Source organism: Haemaphysalis longicornis, unplaced genomic scaffold, assembly GCF_048455015.1.
Source record: "Haemaphysalis longicornis isolate Haplotype H1 unplaced genomic scaffold, Haemaphysalis longicornis Haplotype H1 scaffold_1, whole genome shotgun sequence".
Classification (NCBI taxonomy): domain Eukaryota; kingdom Metazoa; phylum Arthropoda; class Arachnida; order Ixodida; family Ixodidae; genus Haemaphysalis; species Haemaphysalis longicornis.
In genome coordinates, this window is record NW_027526203.1 from 56,815,478 (window position 1) to 56,842,119 (window position 26,642).

Consider the following 26,642-nt stretch of genomic DNA (forward strand, 5'->3'; position numbering starts at 1 on the left):
GAATGGTTCGCGAGAATCTGCGGCCTCAACCCAGAACAACAAACGGGCTTCCGCCGCCATCGCAGCGCCATGGACTCAATCGCCGACCTTGTCTCTGCCCTCGAGAATGCAAAAGAAACCAAAACCGTGGCCTACGTCGTCCTGCTCGACATCAAGAAGGCATTTGACTGCCTGCCACACGCGGTCATCCTTGATGCCGTCCGCCGATGTGCCATTTCGGGCAGAATGCGCGCTTACCTGGAGGCTTTCCTCCGCGGGCGACAACTCCGCGTGAGAGTCTCGGGTACGACCAGCTCGGCCCGCCCCGTCACCGCAGGAGTCCCCCAAGGCAGTGTTCTATCTCCCTTCCTGTTCAATCTCGCCCTGGCCTCACTCCCAGCCAATCTGCCCACCTCCACAGAACATCCAGTGCACGTCAGCATCTACGCCGACGATGTGGCGATCTGGTGCACGGGGGGCACTAGAACATTCGCTCGGGCCCGCGCGACAACACAACTCGCCCTGAACACAGTGGTCAATCACCTCACACGCATCGGCCTCCAAATCTCGTTCGAAAAGACCACAGCGCTGGTATTTCACCCTGCAGCCTACGTAGCGCGGAACGCGCCGCCGCTGCACATTGGGGACATAGAACTCCCATGGCAGGATAAAGCACGCTACCTGGGCATCACACTTGACCGGCGCCTCACCTGGCTGCCGCTGGTGCAGCGCCTAAGGGCCCACCTAGTTGTCGTGCAGCGCGCCATCAGGGCGATGGTCGCCAGAGGCAGAGGCTGCTCGCAGGAATGGGCCCTCCGCATTTACGACGCCGCGGGGGTGTCCCACCTGCTCTACGCGCTGCCGTTTGTGGCTCTGAACAAAACCAACTGGAAAAAAATCGAAACAGACCACACGGCGGCGATCCGCCTCTGCCTCGGCCTGCCCCGCAGCTCCAGGGTCGCCGCCACGCTCACAGAGGGAAAGGCGTGGCCGGCACAGCTGCGCGTACAGCAAGCGGGCCTCAACTACATCGATCGCCTCTCCCGCGCGCCCGACGGAGCCGCGCTACTGCGCCGGCTGCAGTCAAGAACGCTCACCGTCGCCGGCAAACTCGCGGCCGCGCACAAAGACCTCACAGGCCAAGCACAGCCTCCCCCGGCCACCGACCCCCTCCCGCCACACCGCGCGAGCAACATCAACATTCGAATCGGCCTGCCGGGCGTCGGAGGGAAGAGGCGCGACCCCCCCCAAGCACTCCGCTTCAGCGCGCTGGAGACCATCGCCTCGGGCGGCGCGGAGACCTGCCCTTCAGGGGAGGAATTAACCGACCATTTCGGCGGGTGAGGAGGAGCGCTAGGCGGATGTGACGTCACGTTTGTTCCCAGCGCTCCCGCGCGGTATGTTTACATTTTTCCGAGTGCTGCCTACACGGCGTGCGCGCCGTAGAGATTCAAGTAGCCGCGTTGGACTTTTGCTGTCAACGCGAGTGTGGATGGTTGTCGCCCTGTCAATCGTCGATTTTTCCGAGTGCTGCCTACACGGCGTACGTGCCGTAGCGATTCAAGTAGTCGCGTTCGACTTTCGCGGTCAACGCAAGAATTCATAAACTGGCGATGGCTGTCGCCCTGTCAGTCGTCGTTCAACAGCTCCAGCGTCTTCTGGCACAACAGCTTTGCAGTTATCTGTTACCATCGGCCGGTTACCAGTTACCATCGGCCGACCAGGTGAGTGTTTTTTGGCGGGTTTGCAATCAGTTCGCATATCTCCTACTGCAAAGCGTGCTTTCTGCTTGCAGCAGTTATATTAGCGACGTTTACGAAATTGTTAACGGCGCGTTCTCACCGTCTTGCATTATTGTTGCTGTTTATGCTGCTCTGTTCGCGTCTGTCGGCGATCGCAAGCTGTTGGCGGTTTGTTGCACGGCGCGGGAACCCGTCTCGCCCGTGGCGCTTCTTTGTCTCTTCTTCAATGTGGCGTCATTAACATCGCTTGTTATCCTTGGGCTAACCTATCTTAATGTTGTAACGAAAATGAACTTACTGTGCGAACTGAGCGTGACAGAACGCTGTTGGCAAGGTTTTCGTGGGCGCGTGTGGTTCGTGAGGGCGTTGTAACACGCTGCTTTGGCCTCTTGCACCTCTTTCCTGCATCTAGTACTCTTGCTTGCCAGGAGTGCCTGCCAAGGGATGGTTGCTTCGTTATGTGTTTTCATATTTAATAGTGAACCACTCAGCGTTCTATAACTGATGCAAATGCAGGCGGAACGACCCCGATAACAACGCAGGGCAGGGGCAGTGCTTGTGTGGTCTTCTCTGTCGTTTGCCCTTCTTTTCAGTCGTCGTAGATTATTTACTGTTGCGTGAACGTTGTTTGATTCTTCACGTTTCATTTTTCTCTTGCAGCATCTCCTGACTGCAGTCACGGTGCCCCTAGCCTGCGTGCAGCACTCATCCTGCCATTCTAGTGGGAACTGATGTTCGCAGGCCACTTGTCACGACCTAACGGGTTCCCGCCCTTGCCTGGCTTATAATTGATGGTATACTTCAGATACACTGCTGCGTTCTCTCTGCATACATTTAAAGCGAGTGTTTACACTAACACAGCTGTGGATAGCCATGAAGACAGCAGCGTGTGTACTGGAAATGCCAGTGAAAACAAAACCAAACGATCTACAGATCTATGCCAGCTTGAACATTACAAATCTTTCAGCGAGTGTCAAAGCAATGGACAGCTGGGGATATCTCGTGCGCTAAATTGTGTTCTTCTTTCTGTTTGTTTTCTATTTGCTGGTATAAATTTACGAATTGATAGTATGAGTAAAGTAGACAGACAACAAAGTGATTGCGTTGCTCTTAGAAATGCCTTACACGAAATAAAACTGCTTCCTGCGAGTTCGCACTGCTCAGTGCGGGGAAAAAAGGTTCCGTATAACAAATAATTTGGTACACCCAAACCCATCTGTGATGAACATATGTCATGCATGGATTATTTAAGGGCATGTTCTTAGCTTTGGCAAAACAAGAAAGTGACCTCTTTCTTGTGCAGAAAACTAGTTTAGTTGTAATTTTGGCTCTTATCTGTCCAGTGTCAACAGGAATAGTAGCCTTGATGTGCGACTTTGCGGACACTTTCCTGTCACCTTCCTTCAATGTCACCACAGTGGTGGTGAAGACTCCTGGGCAGTCGAAATCGCATGATGACAGGCAGTTATATTCTACCACGAGAAGCACCCTCCACAAGCCATGAGGCCTTGCTCTGTTTTCAGCTGGGGCTCCTTTCGTTGCCAAGTGCCTTGGTCTTTTGGGGTAAAGCTCCCAAAACAGGGTGGTCTTGTCCCTGTTGGAATTGTCACGTTGATCATACTTTTCACCCACAGCTTTCCAGTTCATTTCACTTTTCTAACCCAATTCTAATGTTATTAGTGTAGGGAAATCTGGTGTCCAGCAGCTTGCGTTTCAAAGGGAATAGATGTAGCAACTACATCAAGCACTAGCTGATTCTGATGCTTAGTGGACTTTGCTGTGAGCCGTCCAAAGCACCACAAGGGGAAGCAGTGCTGGTCTTATGTAGTGTACTACTTTGGAGCTGCAAAATTACAATGCACCTTTTATTACAATGCACCTTTTTTACCTCAATTTTTTATGCTGCAGTGGAAATCATGCGAATACATGTTTGTAAATGTCCATTCCACCAACAAATTCACGGCATGCCTTGACAGTAGGCGCAGTTTTATGCATCTAGATAATCACCTGTACCCATTTATCACAGGCCTGCAATTTGCACATGGTCGGATTTAAGCACCCTAAATGTGGCAAGTGTAACCGACCGTTACACACAATCTTGAAAACTCTACCTTATCAACGCGAAAGCAATAAGTGGCCCATTGACTAAGAAGCCACTATCCGCTGTCTGTACTAGCACAACAGCTCCTAAACCGGCCGGCAGTGCAAAGAGTGGATTGAGTTCAAAACTTTGGGAAGAGTTCAAACCACATGGGAATCAAACCCAGGACATCCCTAGTGCTAGTCCAGCACCACATCCTTGACACCACTATAGCTCAGTGGGTCTAGCTGACTAAAGGTGGACCCAGGGAGCGCATTATGACCTTAAACTGAAAAAAAGTCCACAGGTACAAGCAACCCGACATACAATGAGTTTTAAATTTCTTGGCAATTCATTAGGCCAGCACATAGCCGTAACATCCCCACTCAGGTGAATTGGCCAGTCACGATGATAGCTGCTGTCAGAAGCTCATGGCTGTTTCACCAATTCCCGTTTGTCTTAAAACAATGCTGCTTAAATTACACACTGGCCAACTGCACCTCGAGTATATTTTACGCTCCTAGCATTCTGCAGTAGCCTTGTTTAGTGTTAAAGAACTACGTATTTGATCACATGTGAAGACTGCGATTTCTGTTAGAGCATTTTGTGCTTTCAACCTGAATTGGTTGACGCTCGTCAATTGAACACTGGCTGCAAACTTTTATTGTGGTGTAATTAACATAAAACCTGGATAGAGTAAAAATACTGAAGAGTAAATTATGCTAGGCTTATACATTGCACAGCGTAGCTGTAAACATCAAAATTCAACTTTTTAGGTTTCACGAGGAAAAGCTCAGCATAACTTGGGCCAGCTATGAAGGGTAACTGCAGTGTAGGGCTATAGGTTAAGTCAGGCCACCTATAAATCTTTGACATGCTTCGAAATCTTGGCACACAGGCATTTTTTTGGTTCTACCTAAACCAATGCTTTGGACTTTGGTGAAATGTTTTGTACGGGTTAAACTGCACAATGCAATTGCAAATAAGAATTGAACAAATGTCTGTTGTGTCCATTCGAGAATCCAGTGCTTGCCTAATATCGAAAATTGCATCCAGCAATCGATTCAAGAAATGTACTTGTATGTCCAAGAGACAAGCTCAAATAAAAAGTTACCCTACTTCAACTGCATTCCTTGCATATTTATTTATTTGAAAATATTTAGCATGAAAACAACAGAATGGTACCAACAGGCAGTGCTGTCACTTTTCGTGCTCTCTCTCTCGTGCTGTGTTGTTTTTCCAGTTTATTAATTTTAAAAATATGCCACATTTGCCATTTTAGTTGGTTTTATTTGTTTTGATGTTATGCTGTGTTGCCAACGAAACTTTCTAAATGTCTTCCTAAGAAAAAAATAATACCTAGCATATGTAAGTGTATGCTTCTTGATGGATAGCAACTCTCACTATATGAAAGTGAAGCCAAGAAAACACCAAAGTCATCACAAACACTGAAGAATGTTTATTGACATGGCATCACATCACTTGCTGGACAAGCAACAAGGCACCATAATGCTGCTCACACAAGAGTGCGAAGTATGCGCCGTGGCTAAAACCACTTGATAAAAATACAAGCAGGCGCTTATCTGCCCCAAGGTGACCCTGAATGAAAATGTGACATGCGCAACACTGGAAATCAACAAAAGTTATTGGGTCAGGCATAAGTGAAAATTGCGGGCAAAAGTCGAGGGCACTTTCATGTGTTGGATGACGAGACTGCTGGCATAAGACAGGAAGGATCGAAGGGTGCTAACTCAGTATTGTATGGTTACAAATACGTGCAGATTGCTACTCACTGGACCAAAAGTGCTCGAAGACCCTGATTTTAAAGCAAAACTTTCTATGTCTCACCAGTGGAATATGCCATGCCAAAAAGGCATTACAGAAAAGCCAACTTTCTCTGACAATGATAATGATCGTGGGTAAAGAAGTGCAGAAAAAAAAAACGCTTCCTGCAGTCAGAAACAAATCAGGACCCTCGCGGTGTGAAACCAACATCTATTCCGTGACACCATTAGTTTGAATCTGGATAGCGGTGCATCGAGATGCAAAATTAGACAAAAATGGTGCACCTCACATTCTAATGACGACGACAGTTTGAACGCGAAGCTTTCGTCGAGCAAAATCAAGCGGCGAAGTTTCAAAGCCACTGCAATCAAAAGTCCAAACAGCATGCAAGTAAGTGATAGCTGAAACAGGCAATGTCCAAGCTCAGATGACAATCTAGCAAGAAATCCCTCGCGAGAAAACTGAGTTAAACTGAAAGACAATTTCTCCTAGACACCCTTCCCACTAACTTACAACCAAATTCCTTAAATGATCTCTTGCGTCCCTCCTACCCACCTAATTTAGCGGAGGCAGTGTGGGACACACTCCTGCATTTCATATACCGACCCACTATTTTTCCCTTGCTATTTCCCACTCATACCCGTCGTGAACTTTAACTAATCGCTACTTCTAAGGGGGTCTGATGCACTAGCAAGAGGCCCCGGGTGTTTTTTTTAACAGTTCAAGAAACGTTAAAAAAAAAGCCATTATTGTCGTAAGACAAAAGCGTGCACGTTTTTTTTCCTTGCAATTAATTACAGCAACTAATGAACACATGACAGAACAAGTAACAGAGAGCAATGATGAAACTGACAACCACAGATTTGCACATAACTGTGGAGAGGAACTCTCTGGATAGGAGACTGAGCAATAGAAGAGCACAGCAGCTGCGGCTGAACCTTCCCACGCAGCTGAACAGAGACGAAGAATACGGCAAATGGACAAAATTAAGGGTTGGGAGTCTTAGTAGCCACTGTACTTTCTTATCAACCAGGCGTGTGGCTGGATGGTATAGATGAACAGCAACGTGGGAGCTAGAGGACTGCTTGCTGGCGACACTACTACCACCCAGTAGTCTGTACTCCACAGTACACAGTAGGAGGAAACAAACTGGAAGTGGGACTGTGAATTGCCATGACGTTACAAATGAAATAAGTGCTGCGTGGCTGTCACAAGTCAAGGTCAATCACCCTTAAGGGGAGGTGCCAAAACCCCTTAGAGAGAGGATGAAGACATGACATTTGAATCTAGTGGCTAAAAATGAACCATTCATGTAGCACCCCACCGTAAAAGGGGATTGATCTTCACTCATTTCCTGAAATAAAGTTTAAAAGCAGTTCATCCAGGGCAGTTGCCACCAGCACCTTAGAGTAGTATGGTGGAAACACACCACAATCTTTGCTTTTGGGAGGTCTTTTACCGGGCTGTCTACCAAAAAACTCAAATTCGTTTTTTCTAAGTGGGCACCTGGTCTTAAAAAAAAAAAAAAACATGATTTTTACAGTTAGGACGATAAAAATTGGGTGATGCATGTGGTTTTTCATTGAAATTGTAGATATGAAGTTTGTTTCTGTGTAAAACAACTACATTAAACTTTATTTGGCTTTTATGTTTGATTTTTTGACAGCCTTTGTAAAAAAACTGCTTGAGGGATGCAGCTGAACAAGGTACCGGTGAACTGTGCACAAATCAAGGACTGACTGCCATAAGACTAACATTATCATTATATATGGTCTGTAGCAGAAGTGACAGCTGTTTGAAGTTTGGGCCTGGACGGCAACACCAGTTTTCCTGGTTCCCATTTTCTAGGCCCAAACTTCACATGGCTGTAACTTCTGCTACAGACCAGATAGAATGATAATGCTAGTATTATTGCACTCCTTGACTTGCGCACAGTTAACTGGTACTTTATTCAGCTGCGCCCCCCCAGCAGTTCTTTTATAAAGGCTGTCGTAAAATCAAACATAAAAATCCAAATAAATGTGAATAGAGTCGTATTACACAGAAACAAATTTCATATCTACAGTTTCAATGAAAAACCACATGCATCCCCCGATTCTTATCATCATAACTGTAAAAATAAAGTTTTTGATCAGAAACTGATGTTCCTTTCTAACTCGAAGCTTTCTGGCCAGCTCCGGCCTCGAAGGTCAGCTGCGCCTGATCAAAAGGACTGTCAACGCGGCTTGAGCTCAAGGCATCCTGGAATGAGGACACCTCTCTGAAGCATTTTGCGCATTTAATTAAAGTTTATTCTCGCTCTCTCTCTTGCGGCTTGAGTCAAAGTCCAAAATCTAAACTGCTTCGACCGTATCAGAAGGGCGCAGTCTGACAGACAATGGTTTCATAATGCAAGGGACACTGGTTCCATTATGACCATGGAAAGCGTTTTTTCTTGAGGTGCATGTGCTTTTGCTTATCATCCTCATCGCTTTGTGAAAATCACTGTGTAAAGTTAGCTTTCCTGCAGTGCATTATGTAGCCACATTGAATGCAATCAGTGAGGTCCTGAAAGCTTCACTTTAACAACAGGAGTTACGTGCTCGTCAAGACCCTCGTCTCACAGCAAACTTCTCTTCACCAGCAGGCACAGGCTAGAGCCCAGTCAGCAGGTGCTGCAAAGACATGATGAGAGTATTTTAGGCACGAACCTCAAGATGGAAAGGAGGCGGAGCAAAGAGCAAGAAAAATGCATCAGGAGGAGACTGCAAGCTCTGGGATGAGCAAGCTAGGTGTGGTGCTGTCAGGACCATAGGCGTGCGCACAGGGGGGGCAGGGGGGGCGGCCGCCCCCCCTAATATTCTGGAGGGGGGTGCCAAATTTGCCCCATGCCTTAACTCAATTGAACCTGTCACGTAGGGTTATGAGTCGACCACGCGTGTGCTTTCACGACCATGGCAGCCGAAGAACCCTCATGTTACCCTCCAAAAGCTGTTTACATTCAGCCCCGGAAAGGCGGGGACCAAAAGCAGGTCGCTGTGAGAAACACGTTCTCACTTAATTTTCATATTTGCAGCTACTTTTCCTCGCAAATAATGTGCCTAGTACTGAGCAAAATAGCCGCGTAAAAAGAATTTAAAAAGAACATACAATATTACCTTCTTAAATTCTTACGAACTTCAAAAGCTAGCGTTCGAGCGGTACGCACGGGTACCACGTTGCAGTTTACAAAAGACAGATGTGTCATATGTTTCTGTGCTTTAGGGAGAATGGAAGTTTTTTCAGCAGCGTGTTGTGAAATTGATGCCGCATCCGCCCTGGGACCTGCCCCCTTTGCCGATGGTACACATGAAAGTAAAAACTTCTGCCCAGAAATATTTTGTAGGTGTTGCAATTCCATTTCATTGAAATAAAAATTTTATAACAATTCCTCGTCTTTCCACTGCGTTTCGACCGCTAAGGCTTCAGTGGGAGGAGGTCGGGAGTTCCCGGGGGGGGGGGGCGCTCAGGTAAGACTTCGCCCCCCCCCCCCCCCCTAATCGAGAACCCTGCGCACGCCTATGGTCAGGACACTGATGTCGCAACCCAAGCCTGGGAACAAGCGGAGCCAATAGCGCAGTTGTTCCAGCCTCCTCTGGAACAGTGATTCAGCTGATACGCCAACAGTGACACGCCAATTTATAGTTATATTCTATATTTATATTAAATGAAGCCAGTGCACGTGATGCCATCTCCCGAGTTGTGCCATGCTTGCACCGCTCACCCCCTTGCTGGTAGCCATGTGCTCGTACCGTGGTCAACCTCAAGTCTTCACCCCTTTCCTTTGAAATCCTTTGTGTGCACGCACAACTCACCACATGCTGTCGAAAAAGAAGGAATAAAAACGTGCATCACTAGAAAGCATAGCTGCTACCCCAGCAACAAGTGGAGGGGGCACCCTTGTGTTTGTTTTGCCCGAGACGAGTGTCCAGAATGGCGGATTACCAGCCCGCGCATGTGCAGATTGCTAATAGAAAAAGGTCCATTACCGCAATCTCATGGAGTCCGACGTATCACAGACGCTGCGGCACATACATGGCGGCGCACACACAGGGTCGCCCACTTGTAGGCCACACCAGTGAATACAACCTATGAAGTGCTATACCCACCACCGATATAGCATTATCTAGCTGCAGTCAGCAACACTTTTTTATGTTTACACGTACTTTCAAGCGTTCGGAGGGTCAAAATGGCTGCTTGTCACTGCTTCTGACCGATCATCCATGGGTCGATCCCACCAATCTGGCTGCCACAAATCACAGTAATAACGCGGAAGTCTTCAATTGTGGGCCGGACTGACACACACGATTCGCGCCAGGGCTGTCAAACTGGCGTGGCAACTTTCTGATCGCGGCGTTAACACGCCACAGTGGTTCGAACACTTGCCCAGTATGAAGGTAGCTATTTCTGTCGTCGTTGGTTTGTCGCATAATGCATGCTTTACTGATGTTTAAGTGCAAGACCTGGCAAGCTTCTCTAGCTCACCCAGAATTTCTCGATACGCAACTCTGAGCTGACGTGTGAGCACGTCTGTTTGTCGTGTGGTTCCTTGTTAATGAGCCAGACCATGCAACTGAACGGTGCGAATGCAGATTTGATGCTTTCAGCGCATTTCACTCCTTTCTTCGATCAACAAGAGAGAAACTGTCAGTAATGCTCATAGAAAGACGGGGCGAGTCAGAAATGCTGCTTGGACACTTTCTAGTACCATATAAATAGTGTACTTAATCTTACCGAGAGCCAAAGCATCATTTTAGGTTGTAGTGAAGCAGACCAGAAAACACCCCTGCCCTTTTTCTTGTCCTTTCTCTTTGAAGCACTCCTTTGTTTATGTATTGAAAACAAATTTGTGCAGCGGCACACTTCATTAGTTATTTGTGTATATGGCTAATTTTTTACATTTTAACATTTATATGTTCTCATTGTAGTATGATACTAATGTTGATCAGTGCATTTTTGAAGCAGAGGTGGTTTTCTTCAGGTGGCAGTTCCTTTTCTCTACAAAAAAGGGCTTGCTGTAAACAGGATCAAACAACAAAAAAGGAAATCTGTTTTAGGTAAGGAGGAAAAAGGTTCACGTCAATTTCACGTTATTCAGCTCGGTGACCTACAATCCGACACTATCCATTTCCCAACCATTGGCACGCCTCAAGGTGCAGTATTATCCCCACTCCTATTTAACATTGCCCTAATCCACCTTCCCAGTAAGCTCGCCGCGATCCCTTGCTTACTCCACAGCATATACACCGATAATATTACGCTGTGGACCACCAGAGGCAGCGACTTTCAAATCGAGGAGGTTCTCTAACAGGGAGCTGACTTAGTTACCGCCGCCGCGCAAGTTGGGCTTGGATGCTCACCTGAAAAATCTGAGCTTTTAATCCACCCCGCCAAATCAACCGGCAACCCGGCCCAGACACCCACCATTGAGGTCCGCATTGATGGTAGGGATGTTCGCCAAGTGGAAGTCCTGAAAATACTTGGGCTCTGCATACAGCGCAATTTCGCAAACATTAAGTACCTAGCACAGCTGAATTCTCAGGTGAATCAGACGATCGCCCTCATCCGCAGGATTGCTGCCCGCAACAAGGGGCTCAAAGAAACGGAGCGTATCCGGCTGATACAGGCATTTGGGCTCTGCCTTCTCACTTACTCCCTCCCGTATCTCTTGCCCTCGCGTACCGAACTCTCTAAAGTCAACTGCCTCATTCGAAAGACCTAAAAAACGGCGCTACAAATCCCTCAGAGCACTACCACTGCCAGACTCGAGAAACTCGGCATTTACAATACTGCGGAGGAACTCATTGAAGCCCACCTTATCGGTCAGCTAAATAGGCTCTCATCCACCCCCACCGGTCACACTCTCCTTGTTACTCTTAACCTTAAAGCCCCTATCCTCTGTGATGACAGGCTCCCGGTACCACCCGACATTCATGGCTCCCTCACTATCCACCCTTTACCGCGCAATATCACCCTGTTTTCAACAAGCAGCCTAGGGAACTACGAGCACAAGCACTTACAGAGAAATACCCCGTCCACCCCACTACGGTTTACGTGGACGCAGCTTGCTATCGATGGCAGGATGCATACGCTGTCGCAGTAGTAATCAACCATCCCAACACTCCTCCTCTTAAATCCCTAACAGACCGCACCAACTGACCACTGAGGCGGAAGAGGCGGCAATAGATGATCGGTAAAAAGTGCAAATGCTCATGGGTGCATTGTCAGCTCCCGCGGAGTTCTGTTACTTCCGGTTCGAGAGCTCTCCTGGCCTCCCATATGCCGACGGCTTTCACGCGCGCTTGTGCTTGTTGTTTATCTGTTTCCACTGAAAAAAAAAACCGCTCATGCATCGCACATTCAATGTGTAACAACAATGAATTCTACTAGGGGCTTCTCTGAAAGGTTAGCACTCTGTGACAAATAAACAACACGCACACACGCGCGTGAAAGCCGCCGGCGTACGGGAGGCCAGGCGAGATCTCGAACCGAAAGTGGCTGGAGCAGACAACGTACCCATGAGCCTTTGCACTTTTTACCGGTCACCTATCGCGCTAGCCCTTACACATAGGCCGCCCCCTATCACTATCATCTCGGATTCGAAAACGGCCATTCGAAATTACGCCAGAGGCATGATCTCGCCCCTGGCGCTCAAAATTCTCCTCAAAAATCCTCCTACCATACAAATAAAGCTGATCTGGACTCCAGACCACATGGGCGTGGGGGGAAATGAGGCAGCACATAGGGCCGCTCGAGAGCATACCGTCCAAGCAGGCCCTAGCCTCGAACCCTTTCACGGAGCCCTATCAGCTTGGGACAGTCTCTTGACCTTCCAAGACATTACGGCACATTACCGCCTCTCACGCCGCCAGCTCCCCCCCGCACACCCGGATTTATCCAACAGGGAAGAACGGCTATGGCGACTGGTGCAAACCCATACCCTCCCATGTCGCTACCACCTGCACCGTATTTATCCTTCCGTCTACCCCTCCACCAACTGCACAGCCTGTGGAGCAGTGGAAACACTGGACCATCTTCTTTGGAACTGTCCCCACAACCCCTATCCTCTCTTAGCAGACGGTGGGCACTGGGCTGAGGCACTGGGCAGCTTCGACCTGTCTACCCAGCGGGTGGTGACGGCGAGGGCTGCTGCGGACACCGGTACGCCGGTCACCACGTCCCCTAAGGGGCCTTTAAAGGCTCAATAAAATCTTTGTCCTCCTCCTCCCATGGTGCGGTCACATGCGGTTTTGCACAGATGGCATCTGGCCCCATTTTGTCTGACTGGCAATGAAAACTGCCTGCTTCAAAATAACTAAGACATTTTTTAGCCACATTTATATTCAGGCAGAAAGTGCTGTGCAGCCATTGCATGTAATGTTGCCTAGTATGAAAAATTGTGCTCAATAGGTTTCTGAGGAAAGCTGGTTTTGAGAATTGCATTGTGCCATAGGACAAAACAAAATTAACTATAAATGAAAAACAACACAACAAAAGTCCTGAGTTTTGCCATGCATATTTTTGTGCTCCTTTTCTATCATGTTTACAACCAACATGACCATACTGTTAATTACATTGCACCTTTGGTCTCATAGGTCACCCAGAAAGGAAAACAACTGAAGTCGATTAAGTAGTGTAAGGAAAATTCACTTTATATTGTAAAACAACAACAGTATTAATGTATTCTTGAAAGCGTAAGAAACAACAGCCTCGCCTGGACCTTTTGCAAATGTGAAATAGTTTCTTGTCTTCTTTTTATTTTATGGTGAAGGAATGGGGCTGCTTCTTTTCCTGCAGCTTGTTAAGTTGGCCAATTTTTATGTGATCAGGTATCTAAGCATTCAGGAGTAGACGTGTCCTGATCAGGTATATCTTGAGTCCAACTGAGTAAAGCGTATTCTGATTTTTATCATGCTAAGGGTCATATTCCGAATGCTCCCCATGAGCACAAACGAGTTGCAGTGAATGAATGAAGATAGCACGGAATTCTTTTATCAACACGTAAATGCCTAAGACTAGTTCACATACTTGAGCAAATCACAAGGACGGCATAAACTTAATGCGGTTGCCCAGCAGTTGGGCAACACGCCACACTATTTAAACTAAATGCATATGCTACTCGATAGTTTCCCTCCAGCTTAGAGACTGCCTTTTCCATGTATTTTCTAGTTCATAAATATACCATAGAATGCTTGGCTGCAGCAGCTCTCATAAATTACAAAAGGACAAGAATAAGATGGGCATTGCTTCCACAGATGATCCCTTTGTATCATTCCTGACATGAAATAGCCAAGTGAATCTTTGGACCTTGGTAACAAACTGTTTCAAAGCACAGTGCAAACCGTGATGAACAAACAGCATTGCGTCAGGTGCATAGCCTGCGACACTGTGCAGCTGAAAAAAATATCTTTGTCTTTCTGCTTCATTTTCCTGTGTCTACATATGCAAAGTGCCTTTATTAACAATAAAAGCAGGGCGGTAGGAGGGGTGTAAAACGTTTAAAGAGCTTACGGCAAAATAATGCGACACGCTTTTTTTAAACATTATGTATGAGCTGCCTCACGTAAGAGGCATTTCTTACAACATTCTTAGCCCTGTATGGCTTTCTCACACAGCTTAGATGTCGTGCGAAAAAGGCAACTTAGTCTAATAGCTCAAGGCGAGGTAGGTGCATCTTCTCCAGTTTGCACTCAAGAGTTTACATGAGAAGGCATTAAGTAATTGCATCATAATCGAGTAAATTGAGGTCACTTCGCACTATGAGGCACAGGGCAGTGTGGTAGACCTCTCACTCAAGGATCTTTAGCGTAAACCAAGACATTGTGTACAGAAGGTTATTTTTTTTGGCTTTATAAATTCAATGCAGCCCCGGCAGCCAAGAATAGAACCCAAGACATTGTACATCCCTGCAGCCATAGGAAACCATGTGAGATCTGAGCAATCTGGCACCTGAGAAATCTCATTACGATGAATAAAGCTACCGTGCGATATTACTTAGTGTTTACAAAAACCAAGGATAGACAGCATAGGGGCACTAGATACATCCTTGCTTACACAAAACTCAAAAGTAAAATTTAAAAATATATATATATATGACGCGGCCATCCGAGGCACGGTATATCTATGGTGTTGACTAACACCATGTACTGTGCCCTGGCCGACGACGTAATTTATGTTCCTGCCTCCACTGGAAGCTGGAAAGCACTGTAAACGGCCCTGCGGTCAGCCATAACCCATTACACGCCCAAGACTACAGTGCAAACTTTGTCGTGACGGAAACCACGTACGGTGCTGTTTGCACGAAGGTCACGCCAGCCCACCTCATAGATTGTGCTACGTCGGTAGTGCATATAACAATTTCTGGTGGGACTTCACTAGGTGGTACATATAGCATCATCCATAAATTTTCAACAGTAAAAAAATGAAGGTAGTAATTAAGCAGTGCATGAGCTATCCCTACCTCTTCATTGTTTCACTAGCTACTGAAAGACTTGTATTTGAAAATGTCAGGCTGGAATGGATGCATAGACCAGGTTGGTTTTTTGACATCGGCATAAATAACTAAACTTGATTTCTAGTACACACACTGCTGTCTTCATGGCTATCAACTACCGTGTTACTGTAAACCCTCGCTTGAAATGTACACGGAGTGAGAACGCACTGGTGGATCTAAAGTATACCATCAAATAGAAGCCAGGAAAAGTCGGGACCCCGTTTGGTTGTGACAAGTGGCCTGCACTAGAATGGCAGTTCCCACTAGAATGGCAGGATGAGTGCTGCAGGCAGGCTAGGGGCACCGTGACTGCAGTCAGGAGATGCTGCAAGAGAAATAAATGGAACATGAGGAATGAAGCACCGTTGAGGCAGCAGTAAATAAACAATCTAGGATGGCTAAAAAAAGGGCAAACGAAAGCGAAGACCACACAAGCAGTGCTCTTGCCCGCCCTGCGTTATCCGGGTCGTTCCCGCTGAATTTCCATCGGTTATTGAACGCCGATTGATGAGATGAAAACACATAACGACGTAAGCATTCCTTGGCAGGCACTCCTGACAGCAAAAGTGCTGGATGCAGCAACGAGTGCAACAGGCTAAAGTAGCGTGTTACAACGCCCTCACGAACCACACGCACACACGAAAACCTTGCCAACAGGGACCTGTCACGCTCCTAACTTCACCAACAGATCGTACAGCAAGTTCATTTTCGTTACAATATTAAGATCGGTTAGCACAAGGCACGTTGTCTAGAAAAAGCGTCGAGGAAAACAAGTGATGTTAATGACGCCACATTAAAGATACATGGGCGAGACGGGTTTGCAATGCGAGCGAGTTTCCGCGCCGTGCAACAAACCGTCAACAGCTCGCGATCGCCGACAGACGCGAACGAGCAGCATAACAGCGACAATAATGCAAGACGGGGAGAACGCGCCGTTAAGAATTTCGTAAACGTCGCTAATATAACTGCCGCGAGCAGAAAGCAAGCTTTGCAGTAGGAGATATGCGAACTGATTGCAAACCCGCCAAAAAACACTCACCTGGTCGGCCGATGGTGGACAGTTGAACGCCCACAGATAACTGCAAAGCTGTAGTGCCAGAAGACGCTAGAGCTGTTGAACGACGACTGACAGGGCGACAACCATCGCCAGTTTATGAATTCTTGCGTCGACCGCATAAGTCGAACGCGACTACTTGAATGGCTACGGCACGTACGCCGTGTAGGCAGCACTCGGAAAAATGTAAACATACCGCGCGGGAACGCTGCGAGCAAACGTGACGTCACATCCGCCTAGCGATGCTCCTCACCCGCCCAGAAGGTTGGTTAATTCCTCTCCTGAAGGGCAGGTGGCGCGGAGGCGTGTTTCCGTCTCCAAAACGCCGTAACACCAAAACTTCCGGTGACGTCACACAAAAATAAAAAACAAAAAACAAATACGCAGAAGCCGTCTATGCATTAAGTAGTAATAAGGATAATCATAAAAAGTAAAAATATTGCTGCGCATGTAAGCATTTGCATCGAAACGTTTCACGCATTAACGAAAGTGGGGCGGATGCGCCACGAGCGCCTACTAGTGGTACAAAGCACCCGTAAAAAAAAAAAGAAAAAGAAACAATGGCGTCTTTTGATGTGTGCGATTTGTCCACGAAGTTTGTGTAGGAACCGTTACGAATGTAGTGCATCCTAAGGCCGATAAGGCTCTAAAGTCGTCTGCGCCGTGTGTGTCTTGCCAAGTCGTCATTTGTACGTGAGGAAGTCGTGGTGGGCTGTTTTCACTCGGAGCGTCGTCACCTATCTCCTGCCGAGAACGTCCTGGCTTCATTTGTTGCTGGTGTGTTGTGTGTCTGTAGCAGTTATCAAAAAAATAATAATAATAAACAGCGGGCGAGCGCGATTATCGTACAGGAGGCGATGGCGCGCTGCTTGTGTTTACATTCTCGAGTGACAATGGTTGCGATCGCATTGTTTTTCAGCAGTATGCCAAGCTTTTCACATGGACCATTTCAGTGCGGTTGCTTGCCCCGAGGCCCGTCGCCGAAGCTGTAATTAGCGATGTTTTTATTGAGGGTATTTACTAATTAACAGTGAGCGGTAGCGGTATGGTAAAAATGCACACAGACTGCCTTCACTGGGAGTTGTGAGCCGGGAACGCTGTTTGGCGTTCCGCCTGGACGGAACGATATAACATGCAAGGGCTTTCTCGAAATCGAAGTTCACGAACAAAAACACAGCCTCCGAAAAAGTTGTAGTTCTGGGTATTGTATTTCTGAAATGCAAGGGCGGAAAGTACATTGCACGATTTCTTTCTCAGCCCGCTAACAAACGGTGATATAATCGCAGGAATAATATTGGAATAATACTGCAGCATCTGAGTTGGGACCATTTTTGCAGGGGCCGTGCTCACATTTCTCGAAATTTCTATTTCCCCAGAACGCGTATGTGTCAAAATTGGAAGGTTAGCAGCAAAAGTAGATAAAGAGAGCGTTAAAATTAAACTGCACCTGTTGACTGTCATTCGCGAACGGTTTTGTTTATTGTCTGTACCATCTAACAGTGGTTCAGAGACCAGAGTCACGTCACTTTGTTGGTTCAGTGTAGGGTATGGGGCATCTCATAGCACCATTCCCTAGTAGGCTGCATTGCAGGTGCTTAAAATATAAATTATAGCCTACATCTGAGAATGTAATTCCCAAAACCTGTGTCACCGAAATCATGCAGGTGCAATTGGCAAAACTTTTTTCACTTATTCTCTACAGCTCCAATGCCACTATCTACCACCAGCTCAGCTCCAATTTCTAAAATTTCAGTAACTGGCGACAGTGCCAGTGTTTCAGTAAACTACTTATGTACTTTATTGCCGCTTTCCAGTTTTCGCTACAATTTGCGTAGACTTTTTGTCCTATTAATTGCAATTTTTGAGGTGAAGATGTGAGCTAGCAGTCCCTTTTTCTTATATTGATTTGCTCAATCGTGTGGGGACACAAACCCAAAAAAAAATTGCACTTTCCAGCCACCTCATTGCATAGAGGTGATTTCCTGTACAAGCTGGGTCAACTTTTCAAGTGTAGTCACACGCCAGGAGCATCTTCTAGTGGTAACAAGGGCCGAGCACCAGGCTTGTACCTATTTTCTCAATAGGTGCCCGGCACCACCAAGGCACACGAATGCACATGGCGACTTCCACAGCTACGCTGCACACTCTACTCAGTAACCGCCTGTGGTAGGACATGCCGCCAGACTCTTCCTCCCATCGGCAATGCGGTGTTGTAGAAGGCCGGGGCCCTACCAGATTGACAAAGGTCGGAAGCCCCTCGCACGGGTAAAGGCAGCTTTCCAGGCGTGAGTTATCCTTTCAAAGGTCCGCACTTGACCAGGGACACCTGTACCCATTACAGAAACCAGTGGGTGCCCAGCGGTGTGCAGATTCGAACCCAGTACTTCCCCCATATGAGGCGAGTGCAGTACCTCTGAGCCATCGCTGATGAGGCATAGCCACATTACGTTTCTGCAGTGCACTGCAGAAAAGTTGTGTCCACGTAATCCAGGAACACATTGACCGCCAGACTCATAGGGTTTTCTGCAGAGGGTTTTCTGACACCAGTGCTTAAGGCGGTTGCAGACTGCCTCCGTATCAAGTTTAAAAGGCAAAACGAAAGTGCAGATGCCCGATGAAAACAAGGTGAAAGTGATGCCGTATCTTCATAAGCCGTCGCACAACATAAAGAAAATTATTTCATGGCGCAGTGTTCGAGTAGTGTTTTCCGCACCATGAAAGCTGTCCAGGCTGTGCACGCACATTGAAAACGCCAATACTGGGAGAGCTGGCAAAGGTCATGGTGGAGGTGTGGGTCCTATACAAAAATTACACTTGTGTTCGTGAGAAGCACCAACTTCAGTCTCTGGCATGTTCTCTCACCGCGGCTTCATGGCTGTAAACAAGAGGTGCGCTTGAGAAGCAGCGGCTTTACAGCCTGAGGGCCTCACATGAATTCATTCCAGTGTACTACATAAGTCTGCAATTCTTGCCGTAGCCTTCTAGTCAGAAGCAACAGCCCACCTCTGCAAAGGAGCAACATTAGCACCTCGAAGGACTGACATCAAACCATTGCAACCTGCTGGGCAACTGGTTCCTATTCTTACTGCAGCTGTACAGCCAGAATATTCTTGAAATGCAGCAACATGAAGCACTTAGGTCCTGAAATATTCTGATATGCCGCATCATTTTCTATTCTTACCGCAGCTGCATAATCAGATGCAACCGTGCATGCTTGAAAATCAGTGACACAGCACTCTGAAGCCCCTCCAACTCGTCATAGTTGCTAGAACAATAATAACTTCCAAGTGTATGGAAGAGATGTTGAATCTAAACAAGCTAAAGATTTATGGGAAGTCTCTGAAAAAATTGTCCCACTTGGTAGAATAATGGCTCTATCGTTGTAAGGGGACGCTGGACACCTGACTGTTTGCCAATACACTTTGTAAACTCCTTTGGAAAAATTTATACTCTACTGTTAAACTGCACAAGCACCAAAATGTAATCATGAAACTCCAGCCATCACTATGAAGCACAATTTCAAAAGCACATTTTTATTGCTCACGAAGGTCATTCTACAAACTCTGAAGAAAAATAAAGGAAAGATAAATTGCTGGGTTCATTCCTCAGAAATGCACTGCACAATTCCAAAATAACTTTAATAGCTGACAACACTTCAGACAGAATCCAACACTGCCAACAAAATAACGGCAATTTGAGATCAGTACACCCTTAGTCGGCCCCTTTGATGCCACCTTCATTAGCAACGGGAACAACGAACCAGCAGCGTAGCAGGCATAATAAAACACTGCATGTATGTGGATTTTTAAAATCAGTTTATCAAAAACACATCAAGTAATGCCGCGGGGCCACATACTTTCAGATTTCTGCAATGACGGGGTCCAAATCCAGCAATGTCTTTGGTTCCTTTTTCATAACTTGTAAAGAATACTACTGTAGTGCCCTATGTAGTGGTGCTGTCATCCCGTACTCCGGAAACACAGCCGCGTGTGGAAATTGCGGCGCACAAAACTGACAACTGTCTACCTCCGTAGCCAGCGGTTGAACCTGCTTCACGTGTGGCCACCTCGAGGTCACTTTCAACAGTACTGTCGAAGTTTGCGTCGCGGGCGTGGAAGACGCTGAGAGTCATGAACATTCTTACTGTTCACACTGATAATTAAGCGTACGGGTGTCTACTTTTATGTCGGGGTTCAACCTGTTTCTCTGGCATCACCCCGGCACATCATAAAATTTTTAGTGGACACTGGCTCAGCTGTATCGATAATGAAAGAACAAAGCTTTCAAAACCTATTCAGAGACCAAGTTGAGCTGAAGAAATCGCAACCAACATTACTGGATTTTTCACGTCGAAAAATTCCTGTGCGTGGACAGTTCCCTGCCCTCACTGTGCACAAATCGGAAACAGCTGTAGTGACCTTCCACATTACCCAAGGTAGAACATCACTTCTGGGTATTGATGCCGTACAAGCTTGTGGTCTCCAGATTGTGGGCACAGAATTACACTGCCTTACTATGGCCAAACATTGACACAAACCATGTAAAACGTTGACACAAGGCCCCAAAATGCATCCACAGCACTCAAACAAGTTGTCACCGCCCACCACGAAACCACGCGAGTCTGAAGAAATAGTCTCTGGTGACGTCTGTACATCAAGATGAACTGAGACAAGCGACAGTGGAGGATAACACTCTCCGAGAAGTTTCCCGTTACGTGCAGACATCGTGGCCGCCCCGCAAGAATCGGGCACCTAAGCTGACCCCATACTATGAAGTCCGAAAGGAGTTGACAGCAGTTGATGGCATGCTCTTCCGTACTAAGCGCATCGTAGTTCCTGTCAAACTCACAGCGACTTTTGCCCAGCTGGCTCCAAATCCCACCCTCGTATCGTGAAAAACCAAACAATGCCTACGAGAGAAGTATGATGGCCAGGGTTAGGCAAACATGATGAAACAGCTATCCGCAGTTCCATTTGTAAGCACGCGGAAAAAAGTGTCAAGATCTCACCCACACCACTTCAGCCAATTCCTCTTCCTGACAAACCTTGAGACAAGATAGCTATTGACGTTGTTGCTCCTTTTCAGCGTGCACCTGGAGACTACCAATTTTCCATTTCAGTAGTTGATTATTTTTCAAAATGGCTAGACGTGGCTTTTTGCACTGACGTTACCACTCACACGGTGACGAAGTTGCTTCTAGCACTCTTCGTACGTGAGGGTTACCCTACTGAAATAGTGTCTGTTCATGGTCAACTTCACATCAAGGGAATTTGAGTCCTTCCTTGAAGACCGTGGAATCAACCACATCTTTTCTGTCGTGTACAACCCACAGGAAAGTGGTCTCGTTGAGATTTGATCGTGTACTGAAGTCATACATTCAACTGGCTCTGCTGGAGCAGCGTCCAGTGAAGGAAACTGTGACTGAGTACTTGGGAGTATACAGAGCCACCCCTCGCAGCACCACCGGTCTCTCCCCGGCCGTTCTTCTACATGGCCGACACATGAGAACTTCTTTGGACATCATTGGTCAGCTGACAGCTGACTTCAGCACAAATCCTTCACGGGAGAGGAGTCCGCTCGGAAAAAGAGTCGCAGAGTGTGAACGAAAAAGTAAGGCATACGCTGAACAACAGCGAGCTGCAAGAGTCCCCAAGTTCCAAGTTGGCACCTACATACGAGTGAAGAAACCAGTTCCTGGACCAGTTCCTGGCTCCAAGTTATGGACCACTATTAAAGATCCCAAAAAAAATTGGCCGCTGGTCCTTCTATCTGGAAGACGGTCGAACTTGGAACGCTTCACAGCTATCAGCGGTACCAAAAGAGGCATCACCAGGGCAAGAAACTAAGGACAACTCTTGCACGTACAACATGCCGCCGTTGACGGACTACCAAAGTAGAGCTGCACCATAGAAGACTTGGATCACTGCACCTGGGGGTCCGCCACAAACACAATCTGCGAGTTCATCCGCAGATCAACTTGAGTCTTCACGCGCTGTACCACCACATGTTCCACCGAGCCCCCACCACAGCCGCAAGGTTCGCAGCCACAAAGTCTGGCTCCAGGCTCTGGCACTGAGGAGTGCAGTGTACCGGTAGAGGGAAACAGACTCAATGCCAGGGCCACCACCTGACCGGCCCAGGAGAAATCGCAGACCTCCAGTGCACTTTTAAGATTACGTGCAGTGATTCGACAGCTGTCAGGGCTCATACAGACAGTGACTGTATTGGTGATTTCTGCACACAAACGGTGACCGTATTGGTGATTTGTGCAGACAGTACTGTCTAGTCTAATGATTGTTTGTTCCCCGTTAGGGAAAGATGTAGTGGCCCGCAGAAGCACCAGGTGCCGCCATATTATCCGTCGATGCCAACATGTGGTACCACCTCTTTAATATGCGTACGCGCGCGCGCGCACACACACACACACCCACACACACACACGATGTGCAGTGCAGTGTATCTGTACAGCCGACATAACTACTTATGCTTACGAACAACCATAGTCCATAGCAGTCATGAAACACTCTAACGCCAGCGCATTTGATTACCTGAACAATATTCGCGCTCATTCATACTGCTTTGTTTGTAAGATACGCAGTCTCAGACGATTGTGTACAGGATAAAAACCCATCGTTGCTCCGATTGTACTACCACCCAGAGCAACCTGCTAAACCACTCCGTAAAGGATACCTTTCGTTGTCAGTAGAGTGAACTAGAATGAGTTGTAACACCAGCTACGTAGGCCTCACGTTTAACGTCGGGTGAGCCCATGTTCACAGCCAGAAAAAGAACCCTTGTAGCTTGTCACCACTGCTGTCGTAGAACAAAGCCACTCAAATTCCATCAGGGAGATTTTACACACACAACACACCAGCAACAAATGAAGCCAGGACGTTCTCGGCAGGAGATAGGTGACGACGCTACGAGTAAAAACAGCCCACCACGACTTCCTCACGTACAAATGACGACTTGGCAAGACACACACGGCGCAGACGAGTTCCTACACAAACTTCGTGGACAAATCGCACACATCAAAAAACGCCGTTGTTTTTTTTTTTTTTACGGGTGCTTTCTACCACTAGTAGGCGCTCGTGGCGCATCCGCCCCACTTTCGTTAATGCGTGAAACGTTTCGATGCAAATGCTTACACGCGCAGCAATATTTTTACTTTTTATGATTATCCTTATTACTACTTAATGCATAGACGGCTTCTGCGTATTTGTTTTTTGTTTTTTATTTTTGTGTGACGTCACCGGAAGTTTTGGTGTTACAGCGTTTTGGAGACGGAAACACGCGGCGCGGAGCGCCCCGAGCGCGAACACAGTCGGCCCCTGGCGGCGGCGGGACGAACCGCTCCTAGTGTGGATGGCGCTCTCGCGTCGTCTGCTTTTTCACGTTGCGTGCGGCGCAAGACGCGTGCTGCACACGACAAAACAACCAATATGCGTGCTCGTTTGGCTGTAAGCAATGACATAGTTACGTCTGCTTGCGCGTTTCCTCTAGAAAAACAATAATCAGCGGCCGTTGCGGGTTAATGCGATGGTTTAATCCCACGAAACATCTTCGCCCTGGTCACCGCTTGAGTGTGAAACGTGTTATAAACATTGCTTCCACACATTGCACTTTTCTTATTGTTGAGTGCAGTCGTCTGCCGTTTCGGGAACGTCGAAGGGTGCTTTTTGAAGGTGGCGTGGTGATTATTTAAAGGATAAAAGTTTAATACGCGAAACGGGTAAGAAGCGACAAGACCTGTGCATACGCGTGCAAATTCCACACCCTTGTAAAATTGCGCTGTGTCCTTATAGAAAGAAGAAACAAACAAAAACATTTACACTGCACACGAATTACCGGACACGTATTTTACACCCGCAAGCTCCCGTGTGATCGTGTTCTTCCCGTACCTTTTCTAAAATAAATACCATTTTTGGACAGTCGTTGTTTACACTGAGTTGCTAATTTTACGTATTGTTTAAAATACGTTTCTATGGATGTGCAAGAGTATTTAGGGGGGGATTTTTCGGCAAAACTAAGCAGTTGTGAGTTTGCGTCTATCATGTGAAATTTCGTGTGTCATTTTCATATATATCATTTTCAAATCCGACATGAATCACCTTGTCCAGAAACGTGTCTCACTCAGCATAACCAAATGCCTAAATGGTCACGTCTTAACCTCTTAAGGTGGACCTAAGTTTAAAGAAAGAGGAGAAAACGCGTAATATAATGCACGTTGTTGCCCACTTGTGTGAGGGGTGTGTGCCATATGACTCGCTGTTTTTTTTTTATTTTTTCCCACAATGCTTGCTTTCAATACAATTTTGAAAAAGGCGAGCCACAATTCCTGGACAATCCCAGACCACAGGTGGGTTAATCAGTTTTGAAAATACGTACTGCTTTTTCACCGCTACAGAACACGACGCCTAAGTGTAGTTTCGATTGTAAGTAATACTGATAACCATATTTTGGCTTTTCGAGTTACATGCGTTCTCTTCTCGCTGCTCTTGCAACGTTGGCCGTACCCCCCCCTCCCCCCCCCCCCCCTTCCCGAAAAAAAAAACTAAATGCACAGAATTTAATTTTTTAACCAATCCTTTTAATTTTTTAAAATTTTAACCAAGACAAAGGCGATGTTCAGTTTACAAAACAAAGTAGTTACCGGGAACCCGCTGCGCTGATTCGCAACGAGAAATAAAAAGGAAATGTTTTACTACATCTGCAACAGCGCAACTTCATTTATTGCCATCTTTAGGGTTCGTAAGCGACCTTATACGCAAGAATGTAAACACATCTCGCTGTTGCAGGCACCTGTTAGATTTTAAAAGGAACGCAAATGGTCAACAGAGCAACCGTAACAGAAAATTTGTGCTCACTGTAAGGTCCCAGAAGCTTGGTTTGCACACTGTAAACATCCTAGCTAAACTGAGATGTTGATTGTACTGCGTGCGTTGACAATTGAATTCGCAAGTTCACTTGGGACGAAAGCCGTAAATAAATGATCCGAAACCGTTATTCATCAAACCTTCCTGCAGAGTCGTTAAAATTTCATTTAAAAGACCCGTTAGAGCGGTTACATTTACATCTCTGCGCTGATCAAAATTCAGTAATTTTATGCCTTTTGAACACACAAAAAATATCGTAAGCTATTAGAAAGAATTTCGGGGCAGTTAAGTATTTTTACCATTTCAGAGCATCCCACAAATGCAAGAATGCGTCATGCTACCATGTGAAAGCGATTGAGATTGCCGTTGTAAACTGAATTTCAGAGATCGAGGCTTCCTGATTTGTTTCTATTCATGCTTTTATTTAAGGCTCAAAGCCATAGTCTGGAAAGATCGAGCTTGCTACGAGCCACAACGTACAAGTTCATTGTCACAATTACGGCCATTCTGAGATTCCCGATGAATCGTCGTTTCTTTTTTTTTTTTTTTTTGGCGTAGTAATGAAAACTGACTGCCGCTTCCATGCTATACATTCAACGTTGAGGAACCGTACTACAGCATACCACTCTTGTTTTCACCTTTCGTGCGCACATACGGCGGGAAAAAGGCACGAAACGCGCCCACAGTGTGCATTCTTACGGGCCGCTCAGCGGAGCATCCACACTAGCAGCGCGACGCTGTCGCCACCTACATGTCGAGCTCGCGGCGAATACACGGACGGCTCGGTTCTCCCCGGCCCGCCGGCCAGCGCAGCGGCGGCCTGCGTCGCCCCCCAGATGAACATGGCCAAGCAGTGCCGCCTGCCCTTTCCGGCCAGCACCACCACCGCCGAAATAGCAGGCCTTCACCTGGCGGCTGACCTTGCTGTTGACCTCCGCCCGCCAAGGGTGACAATTTTCTGCGACAGCAAGGCCGCTTTGCAACGCCTCCAACAGCCGCACAAGCACGCACCCACCGTCGCAGCGCTGCACGCAAAACTAACACGCCTGGCCTCGGGGGGCAGCGAGGTGTGTGTGCAGTGGCTGCCTGCGCACGTGGGCATCGCCGGCAACGAAGCAGCCGACCGCCTGGCTAAAGCGGCCCACACAGAAGACACGCCCACCACAGCAGCTGTCAACAGAATCGACGAGGCGCGCTTCCTCATCACGGAGGTGATGCTCGGCAAACACCCAGACGAACGGGTCGCTGCACGCAACGCCCCAGCTCGCATACCAAGGAAATTTGGACGCCAAGAGGCCGCGCTCCTGAGCAGGCTGCGAACGGGCTGCGCCGCGACGAACGCGCGGCTGCAGCTCTACAGAAAGCGCGACAGCCCCGCGTGCCCCCATTGCGGGCTCTACGAGTCGACCGCCCACTGTCTCACTGCGTGCGCTGCATACAACTCGGAGCGCGGCCGGCTGCAGCAGGCCTACGCGCGCCTGGGGGTTGCGTGCAGTACAAAGGAGGATATGCTGTTCCCTCGCTGCCACCGCATCCTCCTCGCCGACGCACTCCAACACCTCCTCACTTACCTCGACGAGACGGGCCTGGCCGCGCGCCTCTGATTCACCAACCC

General features: G+C 47.4%; 1 protein-coding gene and 2 long non-coding RNA genes across 3 annotated transcripts; 2 read left to right on the forward strand and 1 right to left on the reverse strand.

Annotated features, from left to right (window-relative positions):
- The first annotated feature begins 609 nt into the window (after positions 1-609).
- On the forward strand, positions 610-26,642 carry LOC144172963 (uncharacterized). Its single transcript, XM_077701588.1, has 2 exons — positions 610-1,282; positions 25,799-26,642. The coding sequence occupies exons 1-2, from the start codon at positions 754-756 to the stop codon at positions 26,629-26,631; spliced, it is 1,362 nt and encodes a 453-aa protein (XP_077557714.1). The 5' UTR covers positions 610-753; the 3' UTR covers positions 26,632-26,642.
- On the forward strand, positions 1,568-4,930 carry LOC144176463 (uncharacterized). Its single transcript, XR_013323797.1, has 2 exons — positions 1,568-1,703; positions 2,382-4,930. It is a non-coding gene; the product is annotated as an uncharacterized LOC144176463 (long non-coding RNA).
- LOC144176452 (uncharacterized) lies at positions 5,597-16,404 on the reverse strand. Its single transcript, XR_013323796.1, has 3 exons — positions 16,137-16,404; positions 15,285-15,422; positions 5,597-8,240 (listed from the first exon to the last, which is right to left on the reverse strand). It is a non-coding gene; the product is annotated as an uncharacterized LOC144176452 (long non-coding RNA).

Bases quoted from the DNA above. Each gene is read 5' to 3' on its own strand.
- LOC144172963 (XM_077701588.1), top strand. From the start codon at position 754: ATGGTCGCCAGAGGCAGAGGCTGCTCGCAGGAATGGGCCCTCCGCATT. The intron at 1,283-25,798 runs GCCCTTCAGGGG...CTCGCGGCGAAT, and splicing joins CTCGGGCGGCGCGGAGACCT to ACACGGACGGCTCGGTTCTC.